General features: G+C 58.0%; 1 protein-coding gene across 4 annotated transcripts in view; it reads right to left on the bottom strand.

The window, feature by feature from the left end:
* ITGB4 (integrin subunit beta 4) overlaps positions 1–14,090 on the bottom strand; it is a 30,828-nt gene extending 16,738 nt beyond the window's left edge. The window contains exons 1-18 of one of the 4 annotated variants that reach the window (XM_030296019.2): positions 13,925–14,090; positions 10,151–10,239; positions 9,194–9,276; positions 8,849–8,950; positions 8,491–8,695; positions 7,820–7,916; positions 7,470–7,641; positions 6,190–6,453; positions 5,761–5,850; positions 5,325–5,447; positions 4,581–4,745; positions 4,316–4,392; positions 3,531–3,733; positions 1,669–1,772; positions 1,450–1,548; positions 1,218–1,347; positions 492–614; positions 290–396 (exon numbers count right to left, since the gene is read on the bottom strand). In XM_030296019.2, coding sequence (XP_030151879.1) covers positions 290–396; positions 492–614; positions 1,218–1,347; positions 1,450–1,548; positions 1,669–1,772; positions 3,531–3,733; positions 4,316–4,392; positions 4,581–4,745; positions 5,325–5,447; positions 5,761–5,850; positions 6,190–6,453; positions 7,470–7,641; positions 7,820–7,916; positions 8,491–8,695; positions 8,849–8,950; positions 9,194–9,276; positions 10,151–10,239; positions 13,925–13,953 — 2,262 coding nt within the window. In that variant the 5' untranslated portion in view covers positions 13,954–14,090. Of the gene's footprint in view, positions 1–289; positions 397–491; positions 615–1,217; positions 1,348–1,449; positions 1,549–1,668; positions 1,773–3,530; positions 3,734–4,315; positions 4,393–4,580; positions 4,746–5,324; positions 5,448–5,760; positions 5,851–6,189; positions 6,454–7,469; positions 7,642–7,819; positions 7,917–8,490; positions 8,696–8,848; positions 8,951–9,193; positions 9,277–10,150; positions 10,240–13,211; positions 13,260–13,924 lie in introns of those variants that run through there. The other 3 variants (XM_030296017.1, XM_032591126.1, XM_030296018.1) reach the window with 3 other exon arrangements.
* Positions 14,091–16,848: the final 2,758 nt, after the last annotated feature.

The following is a 16,848-nucleotide window of genomic DNA, read 5'->3' as shown; positions in this document are numbered from 1 at the left end:
AGGCGGGGACCTGGTGGGGGCTGGGGACCTGGTAGGAGGTGGGGACCTGGTAGGAGGGGGGGACCTGGTGGCGGTGGGGACCCGGGGTGGGGGGGTGAGGACCTGGGGAGGGTGGGGACCTGGGGGAGGATGGGGATCGGTGGGGGTGAGGACCTGGAAGGGGTGGGGCCCTGGCGGGGGTGAGGACCTGAGAGGAAGTGGGGCCTGGTGGGAAGTGGGGCCCCGGGGGGGGGTGGGGCCCTGGGGGCGTGAGGGCCTGGGTCAGGTGGGGACCTGGGGAAGCTCCCACCTTGCAGCAGGCACAGTATTTCCAGCAGAGCAACAGCAGCAGTGCCAGCAGCAGCAGGAGGAAGATGAGCAGAGGGATGAGCCACCAGAAGGAGCCGGGCGGGCAGTCTACGGAGGAAGGGGAGGGAGAAAAGGAGGGAGGCGATGCCCATTTTTCCACCAGGGTCTGCCAGGCTGCCCATCTGCCCCGTCCGTCGGCTCACCCTTCTTCCTGTGCACCAGGACAGTGCTGTTGGGCCCAGGGGTGCCGTCACCCTCCACTGTGTAGCTGTACGTGCAGTCATCGTCCTCATCCCGGAAGGAGCAGTGCTCCAGCACCTCGCCTCCTGCACCCACACATGTTCAGCAGGGCACCCTGCGCCTGGGAGGTGTCCCCTCCTCTGGGGCCCACAGGCGCCTCCCTGGGGGAGGACACAAGTACCCTGGCACAGGGCCAGGGTGAGGTGGGAAGCTGCCCTGTCCCTGCCCAGGAGCATCAAAGGCTGCACCTCTGTGCACCCCATCCCGGGTGCACTCAGGAACTTGGCTCCTAGGACATTTATCTGACCTGGAGGAGAGAAGGCTGTGTGCCCTCATGGCCCCATTATGTGCCCCTAATGTGCTCATATCCCTGCCCAGCTATCTACCCCCTGGCCAAGCCAGGTGCCCCCTCCCCAGACTCTTTGCTCCCAACTCAGCTGTGCCTCCTGCCTGGGTCTCTGTGTCCTGGCCAGACCGTGTGCCCGTGCCCGGGTCTGTGTGCCCTGTCTGGGTTCTGGGGCCTCTCCCGGGTCTAGAACCCCTCTCTCCGGCCTGCATGACCTCAACCTGGAGTATCAGCCCTCTGCCCAGCTCTATAGTCCTGCTGCAGTGAGTGACACCCCCTTCCCCATCAGAGGCCCTCTGCCTAGGTTCTTAGCACCCCCCGTCCTCAGCGGGGTGCCTCACACCTTTCTTAAGCTCGTCCACCATCTTGATCTTGAAGTTGCACCCCTCACACATGCGCCCCTTCTTCTCCCCGGTGCCCCAGGCTTGGCACTGGACACAGGAGCGCAGGTCCTCACAGAGGCCCAGGCGGATCTGGGTGGGAGAGGAGGGGAAACCAGGACCGTGTCGGGTGGCTGTCCGCTCCGCCCTGGGCCTGGGGTCCCCACGCCCACAGCCCAGTGATCTTGGCCTCACCGCCGAGTAGTTGATCTCACAGATGGTGTCCGTGTAGAGCGACTGCTGGTTGCAGTGGCAACGGCCACACTCGCAGTAGCCACGGCCATTACAGATGCCCTAGGGCAAGAGGAGGCACCGGTGAGCCACCAGTAACCCCAGCCCTGCCTGAAAGGGTGGGTGGTCCTGGCTAGGGTCCCTTCTACCACCCTGCACTGCCTTCCTCGTGCCCAGGCCTACCCCGTTGCTGTCAATGCAGGTGGCATTGCTGAGAGGGCAGTCACAGCTCAAGCCTGTCCAGCCAGGCTCACACACACACTGGCCCATGGAACAGCGTCCCCGGTCTGCAGAGAGGGAGAAGGACGGGAGAGGAGAGCCACATTCACTCCCGCGCCCAGGCCGCCCACATCTGCCAGGGAGGGCCTGTGGTTGCTGAGCCTGAACTAGGATTTCCCCAGCCAGGGAAAGAGCCATTTCCTCCACTTTTTGGAATCTCTTTCCCTCCGTCTCTTTCCCATCCCATTCTGCCTTCTACTTTCCACTCTGCAGCCACAGTCATTATCCTAACACACAAATCCAATCATGTGGCTCCCTGGTGTAAGAACCTCTAATGAGTTCTGGCCGAAGCAGTAAGGTAAGAAAAAGAGAGAAAACATGTAAGTGTTGGGAAGTAAGAAACAAGGCTGCCATTATTGTAAGTGTTAGGAACATGTCACAAAATATCAAAAAGAATCTTCAGATAAATTATTAGATTTCATAAGTGCTTTTACCAAAGTGGCTGGATACAAGGCCAATATGCAAATAGCTAGAAAATGAAATCAAAATCTCGCCTTTCTTTTGCCAAAGGATAAAGTCTAAAACCCTTAGACCAGAATAAGGGTCGTGATTAATTATGGCCTGCAGGCCAGATCCAACTCATTACCTGTTTTTGCTAAAGTTTTATTGGAATACACCACATTCGTGTGCTTACATATGGTCTATAGCTGCTTCCTGCTACGGTGGCAGAGCTCAGTTGTTGTGACGGAGACCAAATGGCTCACAGAACTGAAAATATGTACTTCCTGGCCCTTTAAGAAAAAGTTGGGACGAGACCGGACTGGACCCCAAAGCCCTGAGTTCTGTTCCTGCCTCCTTCTCCAGCAGCTCTCTTACATCTCTGCCTGTGCCAAATGTCTGCCTTTCTCCAGATGTACAGGGTTCTTTCACGTCTCTGAGCACACTTTGGGATGGACAGCTGAAGAGGAGAAATGGCAGACGAAAGCAAAAAGGGAGCAAAGGTAGAAAAGCAGGGGCTTGACCCCCAGTGACAAGTATACAGTTGAGGCTTAATAAGCATTTGATGCCTATGGGGCGCCTGGGCGGCTCAGTCGGTTAAGCGTCTGACTCTTGATTTCGGCTCAGGTCATGATCTCACAGATCGTGAGTTTGAGCCCCGCATTGGGCTCTGTGCTGATGGTGAGGGGCCTGATTGAGACTCTCTTTCTCTCTCTGCCCCTCCCTTTCTCTCTCCGTCTCATAAGAAATATATATATATGGATATGAAAAAATATATATATATATATATATGAAAAAAAAGTATTTAGTGCCTGGATTTTCATTGATCCTCCTCCATTCAATCGCTCAACCCTATCTGTGGCCCCTATCTGGGTTCTTGGCCCCTGCTTGGAAGCCCCGGGGGGCCATGGCGGACATGTAACTCCCGGCCCTGCCCGCTACAAACGTGCTGTCTTCCGAGACATGAAAGACCGCCATGCCGTGTACCGCCAACCACTGAGGATTCAGCTGGATCGGACTCGCCCTCATGAGGTGGGCATGGGCTACAGGGCCTCGGGGGAGTGGTCTTGACCATGAGTGGAATACGCACTGGCAGGGGCCTTGGGCCTCAAGTTTGTAGAGGGGAGAGAGGTCCAGGTTGAGAGTAGCCTTGGGGGAAGCACTCAGAGAGCCCGGAGGGGGGCTGCCTCTAAACTTGGGGATTCAGACTCCTGGCCTGGCCCTCCCACCTGGGTCTGGGTGGGAGAGCCAGTCGGGGGCAGGCGAGGGCCCAGGCACCCAGGTCACCCTTGCTGTCCCGAACCCCCCGCCGGGGCTGCTGAGCTCACCATTGCAGAGGAACCCAGAGGCACGGGGGCACTGGAAGTTGTCATACTCGCAAAACGGACCCTCATAGCGGCCTTCACCGTAGCACACGCAGTGGCTGCACTGGCACTCGCCACGCCCAGAGCACGGCTTGTCCTCGCCCTCGCGAAGACAGGGCTTTATGTCACTCAGTGAGCCGGTGGGGCAGCTGCACGTGTTGCCGCTCCTAAGGAAGGAGTCAGTCACTTCCCCACAGCCCGGGAGGAGGGAGGGCTGGGGCTTTTACCTCCCCCCCCCATTTTACAGATGAGAAAACTGACGCCCTAAGAGTCGCACAGACAGCAGCGCCTCAGCTGAGAGTCAAATGTCAGTCTCAATCCCTCCCAGTGTCCCTTCCTCGAGTCACGATGGACATGTTCAGTGTCTTGAAGCCTTAAAAGCCCTCACTACCCCTTATTTAGGAGCTCGTTTCTGATCGGGTAATGCGTGCACGTGGTTCAGAATACTAGAGGCACAAAGTGTCCCCCTCGTGTCTGTCCCCCAACATCCAGTCCCCACGCCCTGCCGGCCACCACTGTCCTGATTCTTGCATCTTTCCCCAAAGACGTCCTTTGTATCTATGCATTTTGAAGGGCTTTGGATTGAATCCACTTCACAACCGGGCCTGCCCCTTTCTGAGCCTTTCTATGACCCACCATCCCACCTTCTTCATCCGGGCATGCACGGTGTGTCCCCCCCCCCCCCACCCCATCAGAGCCTTGCAGCGGCCAGGGCGTCCCGGGTGCCATCTTGGCCCCCACACACTCACCAGCCCTCATTGCACACACAGTGTCCACACATGAAGTCTCCGTGGTAGCCGCAGTGAGCTGAACGCACTTCTTTTTGCTGGAACGAGATTGTGGCAAGGCGTGACAGCGCCACTGGGGAAACAGGGCCACTAGACGCTTCTGCTGCCCCTGCCCCTCCGGGCGCCCCGCAAGGCAGCTATGGCCACCGGAGGCTCTGCTTCGTTCCTCAGGGCCCCACGGCAGTCGGCCAGCGCTTCCCTCCCGCCCGGTGGGGCCACATCGTACCAGCTCACAGGGGCACACATCACAGATGATGCCCACATCCATCCTGAGGCCATCCGAGAAGGAGGGCTTGAGATGGATGTTGCCCCTCTGGTCCTCTTCTCCCAGCTGGCACACGTGGGTCCCATCCAGCTCTTCCAGAGCCCGCAGCTGCACCTGGTAGGTGCCCTGCAAAGACCCCACCGTCAGCCAGAGGAGACGCGGCTGGACCAGCAGGGAGTGGCTGTGCCAAGATTCTTAGCCCTCAAGTTTCAGGGATGTGCCTGGAACCTTGGTACCCGGCTCCCTGCTGCCCCTCCTCACGACTAAAAACCTGCTCCTTCTAGGCACAGCCGGGACAACAACAGCACCAAAGATGACAAGAGGCACAGATGGCCCGCTCACTCATCTGACCAACGCTCTGAGCTCAGTACTGATTAATCCCGACTTCGCAGATGGGGACGGGCTGAGGAAGGTGCCAAAGTCATCCGAGTGGCTGACTCAGGGGACTTCGAACCTAGGCCTGTCTGATTCTGAAGGCCACGCTCTTTTTCTTTTATTATTAAAACACTTTTTTTTTTTTTTTAAATTCAGTAATCTTTATGCCCAACGTGGGGCTCAAACTCATGACCCCCGCACGCTCCACCGACCGAGCCAGCAAGGCGCTCCTGTACGTTACGCCCTTGACCTCTGCTCAGGCAGACCACCCCCTCCAGTACGGGTCCCGGTGCCCACCCTCCCCTGCCCCGAAGCCCCACAGAGGCGTACCACTTTCCCCCGCTGGATGTGAAAGGACCCAGTATTCGTCTTTTCGAACATCTCGGAGGTGACCTCTGTCCGCAGGCCCCGGGGGCTTTCCAGGGCCCGGATGTCCAGGTCGGAGCGAATGCGCTAAAGGAGGGGCAAGCAATCAATGGTCTGGGTGGGGGACCCTGGGCTCACCCGCTCTGGAAGGCCTGGCCGAGCTCCACCCACCGTGCATGGAGGACTGAGGTGGAAGAGAGGGTGCTCCGGGTGTCAGAGCCCTCGGGAACCTGGGGCCGGGCTAAGGCGGGCTCCTCAGCGTCCTCAGGGAACAGCAGAGACCCTTCCTCCCTGGCCTGTCCTGTTCCTCAGCTCTTCCTTGGGACATCCATTGCCCATTCTGCCCCCTCTCCAGCCCTGCCCCAGAAGGACTCAGACTGGAGCCCACACTGCCCCTCACTTGAAAGGCTTCCTGCAGCAGGTCCACGATGTTGGAGGAGTCCTCCTGAAGCACCCCCAGCGAGGAGACCGGGAAGTACGTCCGCAGCCTCTGTGGGAGACAATGACAGCCCGGGGCTAAGCCCTCAGCAAGTATTGGCTCATTGCATCTGGACCACCGCTTTGAGCTTATCCTCACCTTGCAGATGGGGAAACCAAGGCCCGGGGTATTCTAGAGCCTGCCCTCCCCACCCCTGCCTGTTTGGGAGTTGGGTTGGCGGGTGGGCACGGGACCTCCCATTTCCATCAGGATGCATTTGGCCCTTTGGGAGGGGCAAAAGTTTCGGGAAGGAAGGAGGAGAAGGGGGGAGGGAGGGGAGGGAATGTTTGAGAAGTTCTGTGGACCCCCCTCCCGCCCCCCCTCTTGCCCAGTGAGGCCTCGGCCCCGCACCTCGTAATAGCTGTAGGAGTAGTTGGTGACGGCGAAGATGGGGATAATGTTGTGTTTGGCAAGCAGGCGCACCAGGGTGGGCACTGACGGGTAGTCCTGCGTCCTGTACTGGGTATAGGTACCCGAGGCATCCAGGTGGCATGCCTCGTCATTGCGGCTCATGATGCCGGCCAGCACATTAGCACCGTCAGCCTCATAGTGGAAAGCAGACTCCGTGGAGAACACCAGCAGGTGGGTGCTGTCGGGGCGCCAGCCGATGTCCCTCTGGGAAGGACAAAGAAGGGAGGCCCTTCGAGCAGGCTGCCTACTGAAGATAATGCATTGCCACATCATGTGTGCCTGAGAAAGTGGGTCCCGACAGGAGCTCAGCTAAACCACGGGATTCACGGCATGCCATCATCATGTGACAGACGGCACAGGAGCGACGGCGGTGGGCAGCAGAAAACAGCAAGAAAGATGCAGCCAGGGTCTGTCCACACAGCGGCCACCAGGCAAGATCTGAGCCAGGTTCATCCAGCCGGCTCTCCCAGCTTCCTAACCACCAGGCGAGAAAATTTCAACTGCGTCGGAAAATGTACACACGCAATATTACATGAAAAGGCCGGCTGAAACAGATGACAGCTGGGCACGGCAGTTTGTTAGAAAAATATATGGGGTGATTTGGAAAACTGTATTACAAGCAGAAATGCTCACGATAGCGTGAAGTAGAAAAAAAAAAAAAAGAGCAAATTTCAGAATTATAAGTACAGCGACTCCAGCTGTATAAAATCAGGAAAAGGGAACAAAATACGCCGGTGAGATATCACATGGTCGGCGGGCTGGCCAACAGTGGTGAAACTGTAGGCAACTTCTGTCCTTTGTTTTCCCAACTGTTTATAAGATGGGTGTATTATTTTCAAGATGGAAAAAAAATTGATATGCACATAAAAACTGCCCTCTTCAGCTGCCCAGTGCAGTTGGAGACTGTGGCTCCTGGAAGACTGGCATTCACATGGAGATGGGTGGTAGGCTGGCTTCAGGGCACGGAAGATTCCAGAACCTCAGAACTCACGTCCGCTTCGCTGGCTGGTACAAGAGCAGGCTATGACTGCTCAGGCCGGGGGATCTTGGATCCCGGCACATCTCCACCTGGCTTGTCATGGAGGGCCACCTGGAGACCTGGGCTTGTCTTCGCGCATGGGGGTCTCCGCCTGGCACCAGAGCAGGCCAGTGGGCAGCTCACGCCCTTGCAGAAGAACATGACCCTGGTCTAGGCAGGCGGGTCTCTCCCTGGCACTCACCGTGCACACGGCCGCCTGCAGGATGGCATCAAAACCTCCTTCAGGAGCGTCCAGGTTGCCCGAGATCCGCTCTTTTAGCAGTTTGTTCCTGAACTCAGCCAAGTCTTCCGTCAGGCTGATGACGTTCTTGAAGGAGAAGGGAGGGTCACTGTTGGGCCATGGCTCCTTCAGCCTGGGCAGAGGTGGAGGGAGAGAGAGAGACAGAGTCAGGGGCGAAGACCCCATATATCCCTGGGCCCACCCTCTCTGGAAGTGCCCCTTTGGCCTGCTTCACCCAGAACACTGGTAAGCGCCCTGGTGGAGAGGAGGCGGGCCCCGTGGCCAGGACCCCCGCCCATTCGGTCACTCACTTCTCGGGCCTCATGTCCGTCTGAGGGACGCTGACTTTGTCCACAAACTTGCCAAATCCAATAGTGTAGTCGTTGGTGAGCTTCCTCAGGACCTCAGCTGGATGTCAACAGGAAAAAGAGGGGGCAGCTGAGCCCCAACACCCCCCCATCAGTGCAGGGGGCCGGGCGGGGGTGGGGGGCTGGCTCGGGAAGGAGGAAGAGGGGAGAACGGCCCCCTGTCAATACCTTGCATGTGAACATCAGTTCATGTTCACAGTAGCCCTTGTCCCTGTTCACAGATAGGGGAGACGGGATTCGGGGGGCCCGGACTCGAGCGTGGAGCAAGCCGGAAGGGGCGGCGGGGGAACTGGACCAGTTGGCTGCGGAGCTGGGGTGAGCCTGAGCCTCACGGCCATGGGTGTGCTCCTTGTCAGGGCCAGAGGGCTCTGCTGCCCCCCCAGCCTGAGCCTTCTGTGAAGTCCCGACTGGCTAGTGGGGTCTAGCGGCGACCCCCGGCCCCGAGAATGGGCAAGGAGGAAATTCCTGGCGGGGGGCTCAGATGTCCTATCCTTCCTTGTGGGGTGGGAGCAGCTATCCTGAGCCCTGGCCTCCCGAGCAGGTGCCCAGCCAGCTGGGTGAGGCCACCCTCTCTCTCCCCTGCCCCACAGTCCTCTACACTGGCCCAGCCATACCCAGCTTCTCCCCCATCTGCTTGAGGTTGTCCAGATCGTCAGACATGGAGTTAGAGAAGTCCATGAGGATGTACAGGTCCACAGGGCTCTCGCTGGGCTCGAACACAAGCAGCTGAAAGTGCTGCTCCCCGCCTGGCCGAAGCCGGACCCGCAGCCTCTGGGGCGACACCTGGCTGCGCTGCAGGGTGGTGTCGATCTGGGTCTCCTGTGTCCAGGGGAGGGGGACAGCTGGCTGGAGGGCCACTCCGGAGACCTGATGGGGAGCCTCTCAGCCCAAGCAGCGGACACAGCGGACCCCTGTGAACAGCCCGCCTCGAGCATGGAGGGCCCACCTCCCTTGAGCCCCCGCTCTGGGCACCTCTGTGATCTCGAAGCTGCTCTCCATGACCACCACGCTCTCCTGCCGGCACCCCGCAGCCAGCAGCTCGGCCTGGGTGTTGCAGCGCCGCTCCTTGAACATCTGGTCAAAGGAGATGAGGTCACGGGGGGGCAGTGCCCATCCCCTGGCTGTCCCAACCCTGGATTTATCCTGACCCTTGCCTGTTCCACACCCGCCCCCGGCCTGGGGCTGGGCTGAGGGTGTGGCAAGTGTGGACTCAGCCAGAGCCCAGGGGTGGGGCCCAGCGGGGTGGGGCGCGCACTTTGGGGAACGGGGCTGGGCCGGTGCTGGGCTCAGGAGGGCAGGCGGGTGACAGCAGCTCACCTCATCGGTGCAGTAGGCACAGTTCCTGTCCACGCGGATGCACTCGGTGCAGCTCTTCACCTGGGCTTTCTTGCAGCGGTTCGCTGGAGGGCAGAGGGGAGCAGACCCGCTGAGATGAACCTCACCGGTGACCAAGCCCTTTCCCACGTGCATCCTCAATGAAGAGAGATGGGACTGTCTCTCATCTTACAGAGGAGGAAATGGAGGCCAGCCGGTAGCCGATCTGCCCAGTTTAGGGCAGAGCCAGATCTCACACCTGGCAGGGACGGCCTGGCTGTCCCTCTCCAGCTCCTCCAGGGTAAAGGGGACTGTGTCTGTCTTGTTTGTCGCTGTGTCCCCCATGGCTAGCTCAAGCCTGGCACACCAGCAAATTGTTCGGAAACGAATGAAGGAAAACTGCAGAGTTTTCTCAAAGGTTATGGGCATTCCCTTGGGTTCTGTTCAGTTAAAAATCACAGTGAGGACCTACTGTGTGCACCCAGGGCACACAGTGACTGGCCTCCTGGGATCCGGGCAAAGGTGCACTGTCAGTGTTTAACAGGGGCTCTGGGGAGGCAGGAGCCCTGCCTTGCAGCCTTTGCCCATATTCCCGCCACGGTCTATTTCAGGCTATCAACACAGCCTCCTCCGACAGGCCAAATTTCATCGGTAGGAGCTGGTTCCAGACCGCAGGCACTCAGAGAGGGCAGGTGACGACTCACCAGTCCCCCTCTCCTCCCGATTCCTAAAAAGAACACCCTACAAGTGCCTCAGTTCTCTGAGTGGGCATCTTCTCTCTCTTCTAGAGCAAGTCTTCCTCCCTCCGTGTTCTGGGCCGCATGGCTCAGGCTCACTGCTCTCCAGCCCTCGAAATGGGCCGTGGTTGTTCGTTGAGTGGCCAAGTGAGTGTCGGGGGGAGACAACCTTGAAAGGGATGCCCGTGCCCAGAAGGCTGCTGGAGAGGTGTGCCAGACTCACCCATTTGCCCGGGGAAGCTGACACTCAGTAGGGCTGCCAGCAGCAGCCTGGTCCATGGGCTGGGACGCAGCCCTGCCATCCTCTTCCTCCTGCGTAACAACAATAACTGACATATGACGCTTCCACAGCCCAGGTCGCGGCCATCAGCTCACTGGGCTCCCGTCGGAGGTCTAGAATCCTCACTGCACCGGCGTGGAAACCGAGGCCCTGAGAGCTTCAGTGATGTTAAAGGCCACTGGTCCAGGGCCCCCAACTCTTCTCTTCCACTGTCCTCTTCCTTGCCATCCCTGGAGTGACCAGATGGCCTGCAGGCCTGCACCCTGCCCGGGGAGGGCCCATCCTCTCGTCACTGAGGACTCTGGGCTCCGAGCTTGCCTTAGTGCCAGGGCTCTTATGCTGATCTGGTTGAGGGCAGGGCAGGGTTTACTCTGCCTTTGCTTTCAGATCCCAGTGGGCCTGAAAGCGGTCTCACCCAACAGGGATGCCACCCCTTGAGGGCCTGGCCCTCCCTTCCTGCCCCCTCCCTGTCTTGGCCTATTTGCCCTTTGATGAAGGCGGTGTGGCCACGAGGAGAGGGGCCCCTTCCAGTATCTGGGGCCTGCGGAGGGGAGGAGAGAGCTTGCGGCACTCAGCTAGGCTCTGTAATGACTGCGGGCCCATCAGAAGTGGGGTCCCCTGCCCCAGCTCCTACCTCCGCCTGCTCCAGAGTTGGGTTGTTGGGGTCCCTGAGCATATCACCCCTTCAGAAGTTAACCCGGAGTAGATTACAAGCCTCTCCTGCCCACTCACTTATACACACACACACACACACACACACACACACACACACACACAGTGTGCCAGCCTCCCCAGGAAGCCCGCCTGCCTCTGGCTCACTATTACACTGTCTCAGCTCACCAGTGAACTTCGGGGCGGGCACTGGCATCCCTGAGACCTTTTAAAAGATAGGTGGCCTGCTGCCTCGGAAGAGAAGGAGCTGGGCAGAACTGAGGACAGACTTTAGGGCCCTGGCTTCTTTCTCCAGGGCCAGTGTCCACATGCCCACTGGTCCTTTCTCCTGGGACCTTTCCCCAGTCCTTGGCTTGTGGGGCAGGGGCAGCCCCAGGGTGTGGGGAGCTAAGGCCTCCCCTGCAAGTTTCCCCCCGAGGGCTGGGGAAGCTTGTGGAAGGGGGCAGGAAGGCACTGCCTCCCTCCCTCTAACGCATGCAGCTCCCAGGAGGCCACGAGCAGGGCAGTCCCAACACATCCACAGGCGGAGGGAGCTGGGGAGGGGCCTGAGGTAGGGGAGCCCTGAGCCAGCCAAGGGGAGGCTCCCTGGGGAGAATGACTTTCCTGCAGCCTTGGGGCACAGGTACCACACCCACATGCTACGGAATACAGGCTGCAGACTTGGACCTCCCTGGGGCACCATTACACATGCAGGTACAGGCACTAAAGGGCTGAGCCCAGCTTTTACTCACCTTCCCGTGCCCACAGGCTGGGCACATAGCGGGCATGTGCCCAGCGCTTCACAGACATGATTGCTACTTAATCTGTGCAGGAACCCAGTGGGGGGTGATGGCATTACCCCCATTTCCCAGAGGAGGAATGGATATGAGGCAGAAGGCTGCAAGGCTTACTCCCTCCATAGCCAGTAGTGAGGCAGCCTGGACAGGACCAGGGCAGTCCAGACCCCATTTAACCTCCACGTTATCCTCAGAGGCCATAAGATGGCATTAGGGGGTTAGTTATGCACTCAAGAATGTCTTGTCTGACTCAGCTTGCATTTAAAAAGTTGTAAAACTAGCTGTCGATGTTAAACACCACGAGATCTCACATAAAGGTTAAGACTGTGGGCTTATCGGAAGTTGCGACCACAGGCTGGGTCAGGCACTCAGGACACGCACCCTCCAGGACACCGTGGGCCCCACCAGACTGCTGGGGCTTTTTAGGAACCGTCCCAGTCCTGGGAGCTCTCCCAGAACCCACGCTTCACCCCATCCCTCGGGACCCCTGCTTAGCACATATGCACCTGCCCACCACAGCCCCCACCCCTCCTGCTTTCCCATCTCCTGGCCCCTTGGCTGCTCTATCACCCACGGAAATCAGGGCCAAGGAGACAGGCACCCCTTCCCTGCTGTCATCCAGCTCTCTCTCTTCTCTCAGCGCCCAGGATGGAGACCCTCAGCCTTCACTTCCAGCTCGGTCAGATCCTTGCGTTCAGAGTGTGGCAAGGCCATGGTGAGGTGAGGAAGAGCCCAAGCCCTGCTATCAGAAGTCATTGGAAGGCCCTGCACCACAGCCAGAGGGCCGCCCAGAGGCTGAGTGGGTGAGGAAGGGGGCAAGCACAGGAGGAGGTTCAGTGGTGGGCACAGCCCCCGGGGCTGCGGAATGAGGTCAAGAGAGCTTCCTGGACAAAGGGTGTCCTGAAGCGACTTTGGGAGGAGTGAAGGCATGTGCTTGGCCAAGAGGAGAGTCAGGGACTCTCCAGACTCCGCAAGGACTATGGCGCCGCACGTAACAGGCCCGGCCCAGGCCAACAGGGCGATCTCTGCCTCCGGGTGGCTGCTCCCTCTACCTTTTTTGCAAACCCCAGAGGGGCCCAGCCCAGTAGGCCTGCCAGCCACTGCCTAACCTCTGCCCACTTCTCTCAAACATTCACCGGACTCCCAGGCCTCTCTCCTTGCTCCCTCCTCTAGCTCAGAGGTCTGAAGGCAAGAGCCTCCTCCAGCTGCACTGCCCCTCTGCCCCCAGCTGCCCTCTGGGCACACCCTGGCAGGCCAGGCACCGGCAGGGGCAGGATGGGGCCAAGGCCTGCCAGCCTTTAGGAAGGGAAGAGCTGAGGAAACAAAAAGCCACCCAGCCCTCCCAACAGGGTCCCCTGAGTTGCTGGCCGGGGCGGGGTGGGCACTCACTTTCTCCTCCTCTCCTCCAAAGTCCCAGATTGGATGCCCAGCTCAGGCCGCCAGGGGCACTGGAGGCGCAGGAGGGGTGCAGCCCGGCGATCCCCGGCTCCCCCACCCCCACCCCCGCCCCGTGCCCAGGCCCCCCGGCGCCCGCCGCGGTCGGAGGCCAGACCTACCTTGGCGCGGACGCGCGCCCTCCCCGCGCTGGGCTCCGCCGGGCCGCTCCGGCTGCAGCGCGCGGGCGAGCCGGGACTGTCCGGGGACTGCCCGGAGGGCGGGTGGCAGGGAGGGCGGGCGGCGGCCGCGGGGAGGGGACCGCTTTATGGGGCGGGCGGCAGGTGGGAAGGAGGCGCTGGTGAGTCAGGCAGGCCGCATTCCTGCGCGCGGCGCACACCTGTCGGGGCAGGAGCCGGGGCGCCGCCGTCGCCGGGCCCGCCCCCCGGAAAAGGCTGCGGTTCCCGCGGCGCCCGGCCCCTCGTCCCGACCGACGGCGGCGGGGGCAGGGGAGGAGCCTCCCCTCTCTCTCCAGTCCAGCCCCGGGCGCGGCGCCTCCCCACCCCTCCAGCCTGCAGACTCTCGGCTGCCCGGATGCCTCGGGCCCGGGGTGGCCTCGTAGACCCCCTGCCCGGCCGCCGCTCTCCCACCTCCGGGCGCTAGGCGGTGAGCAGCCCCACGGCCCCGACGGCAATCGACTGTGCTCATGGCTTCTGTCCTGCGCGAGGCAGGGGCCCAGGGATGACCCAAGCCTGATCTGTCATTCACCGGGTCCTCCTCTCAGCCTCCCCCACCCTCGGCCTCCGCGTGTGTCCAGAGGGAGATGCCAGGAAGGACCGCTTCCCTGAGGGTCCTCAAGCAAGGTACTTAAAGCTCCTTAAAATCTGAGTAATACCCATCAAGTGGCCAGTCCCGACCCGGCATGGAGTAGGCACTCAAGTGGTTATAGTTGTTCTTGACAAGCGGGTTCACGAATCTGACCCCTCCAGTCCTCTGCCTGCAGTCCTTCAAGGTCCACACGTGCTCAAGCTGGAGCCTCTCAAGTCCCCGGGACTTGGTCTACTTCTCCAGCCCCACCTGCCAACAATGTCAGACCACACCCATGGCCAGCAGCGCCCCCTGCCCAAAGCAGGCAGCTTCAAGCCACCACGCTTTTACACCAGGCTGGGCTCTGCTCCAGATATCTCGGTTCTCCTTCCCAATCCCTGCCCCCAACCAGCCTGGTTTATCCCCCTTTTACTTGAAAGCCTTGTGCTGATGTGGCCTGCTCCAGAGAGTCTCCTTGACCTCCCTGCACCCTCGGTTGGGTTACGCGTCCCTGTGGCCCCCCAGGGCGTGACTTTTTCATGCCGTATGCCACATGGGTTTGAAATGATCCGTTTAGGGGTCTTTCTTCTCCATTGGACTGTGAACCCTGAGGACCAACGCTCTCTAGCACACCTTTTTATCTCCAGCACCTAGCACAGTGCCTGGCACGGAGCAGGTGCTCAGCGAAAGTGTGGCTGAAGCTGATGGGACTGCCACAAAGCCTCCCAACCGTCGGTGCTCTCATGTGTAAACAGGCTTGTGCACTGGCAACTCTCAGAGTGATCGTGGGAGTAGCTGGCACTGGATATGGAGGTGCCATGGACACACGAGTGCTCACTGCAACTGTGTGAGCCACACTCACTGCCGCCAGCTTGCCCAGCTTGTCGTCTTTGAGAGCTGCTCTGGACCTGCCAGGAACTCAAAGAGGCTGGCTCCTGGATTTGGGAGCACTGTGGCAGGAGCCCCGGTTTGGTTGAGGCACTCAGGTCTGGGTGTTCCAGGCCAGCACAAGCACCCTGAGGACCTGAGCTACTCCAGCATGTTTTTTTAGTTTTGTTTTTTTTTTTAATTTTTTTTTCAACGTTTATTTATTTTTGGGACAGAGAGAGACAGAGCATGAATGGGGGAGGAGCAGAGAGAGAGGGAGACACAGAATCGGAAACAGGCTCCAGGCTCTGAGCCATCAGCCCAGAGCCTGACGCGGGGCTCGAACTCCCGGACCGCGAGATCGTGACCTGGCTGAAGTCGGACGCTTAACCGACTGCGCCACCCAGGCGCCCCATGTTTTTTTAGTTTTAAGTAAGTTCCCTGAGATCAAGACCTGAGCTGAGATCAAGAGTCGGACACTTAACTAACTGAGCCACCCAGGTGCACCACCCCCAACTTTTTATGTTGAATATTTGCAAACATACAAAAAAAGTTAAAAAAAAAAAAAGTATAAAGATCACTTGTATTGTACAAAGATCACCTAGACCCAAGAGTTAACGTTTGCCATATTTGCTTTATTTATGTATTTATATATCTTTTTATCTGAATTTTTTTTTTTACATTTATTTATTTTTGAGAGACAGAGAGAGACAGAGCATGAGCAGGGGAGGGGCAGAGAGAGAGGGAGACACAGAATCCGAAACAGGCTCCAGGCTCCGAGCTGTCAGCACAGAGCCCGACGCAGGGCTCGGACCCATGAACCGCGAGATCATGACCTGAGCCGAAGTCGGTTGCTCAACCGACTGAGCCGCCCGGGAACACCTATATATCTTTTTATTTGAATTTAAGTTGAAGAGACCATGACATTTCATCTAGGCAGGCATCTCCCAAGATCAGTCCCCCACATAACCACAATAGCTTTTTCACACCAGAGAAAATGAACAGGGATGTCCTATTATCTATGATTCAGTCCATATTAAAATTTCTTCGTTGTGCCAAAGATGTCTGTTATAACTGTTTCCTTTTTTTTTTTAACTTTTAAAAAATTGTTTCCTTTTGAATTTGAGTCCAATCCACGTCACCCATTACATTTGACTGTTTTATCTCTTTCCTGCTTTAAAACAGTTTCACCCCCACCCACCACACCACTGACCTTTCAAAGAAACAGGCCAATTGGGGCACCTGGGTGGCTGAGTCGATTAAGCGTCCGACTTCAGCTCAGGTCATGATCTCACGGTTCTGGGGTTTGAGCCCTGTGTCGGGCTCTGTGCTGACAGCTCGGAGCCTGGAGCCTGCTTCGGATTCTGTGTGTGTGTCTCTCTCTGCCCCTCCCCTGCTTGTGCTCTCTTTCTCTCAGAAATAAATAAACATTAAAAAAAAAAACAAACCAAAAACAACCCACAAAGAGGTCAATTGATCTGTAGAATGTCCTACTGTACAGATTTGTCTGATTGCTTCCTCATGGTGTCATTGGACTTTTTTTTTTTTTTTTTTTTTTTTAGTCTACTGTAAACTGGAAGTTATGTATAAAGGCCTGATTAGATTTATGGGAAACATTTTTGGCAAGGCTGATCATAGATGGTGCTGGGTGTGTTTTATTGGGTGGCACATGATGTCAGCTGTCTCGCTGTTAGTAATTATTAAGGAAACGACTGCCATCTTTCCCCATTGTAAAAATACGTTATTTACTTTGTGATTAAGAAGTAATCTAGACGGGGTGATGATGCTTTGTCACCCTGCCCACTTCCCCGCAAACTTTCACTGAAGGGTTTTAGTGAAGGTGATTGTGGATCCATTTTTGGATCAAAGATCCATTGTTGATCTTTGCCTGAATTTTGGGATTGAAGAATGGTGATTTCCTGTTTCTACATTAATAGAATGCATCCTCTGATTAAAAAAAAAAAATCAGTTCTGCTCATCAACAGGGAATGAACTATGTGCCTCCAAAAATATAGGATATGGCTGACTCCGTTGGTAGAGCGTGTGACTCTTGATCTCAGGGTCATGAGTTCAAGCCCCACATTGGGTGTGGAGCCTACTTAAAACAAATTAATTAAAAAAAAAAACCCTGAGGGGCGCCTGGGT

This window comes from Lynx canadensis, chromosome E1 (assembly GCF_007474595.2).
Source record: "Lynx canadensis isolate LIC74 chromosome E1, mLynCan4.pri.v2, whole genome shotgun sequence".
NCBI lineage: Eukaryota > Metazoa > Chordata > Mammalia > Carnivora > Felidae > Lynx > Lynx canadensis.
This window is presented reverse-complemented; position numbering and strand designations above follow the sequence as displayed.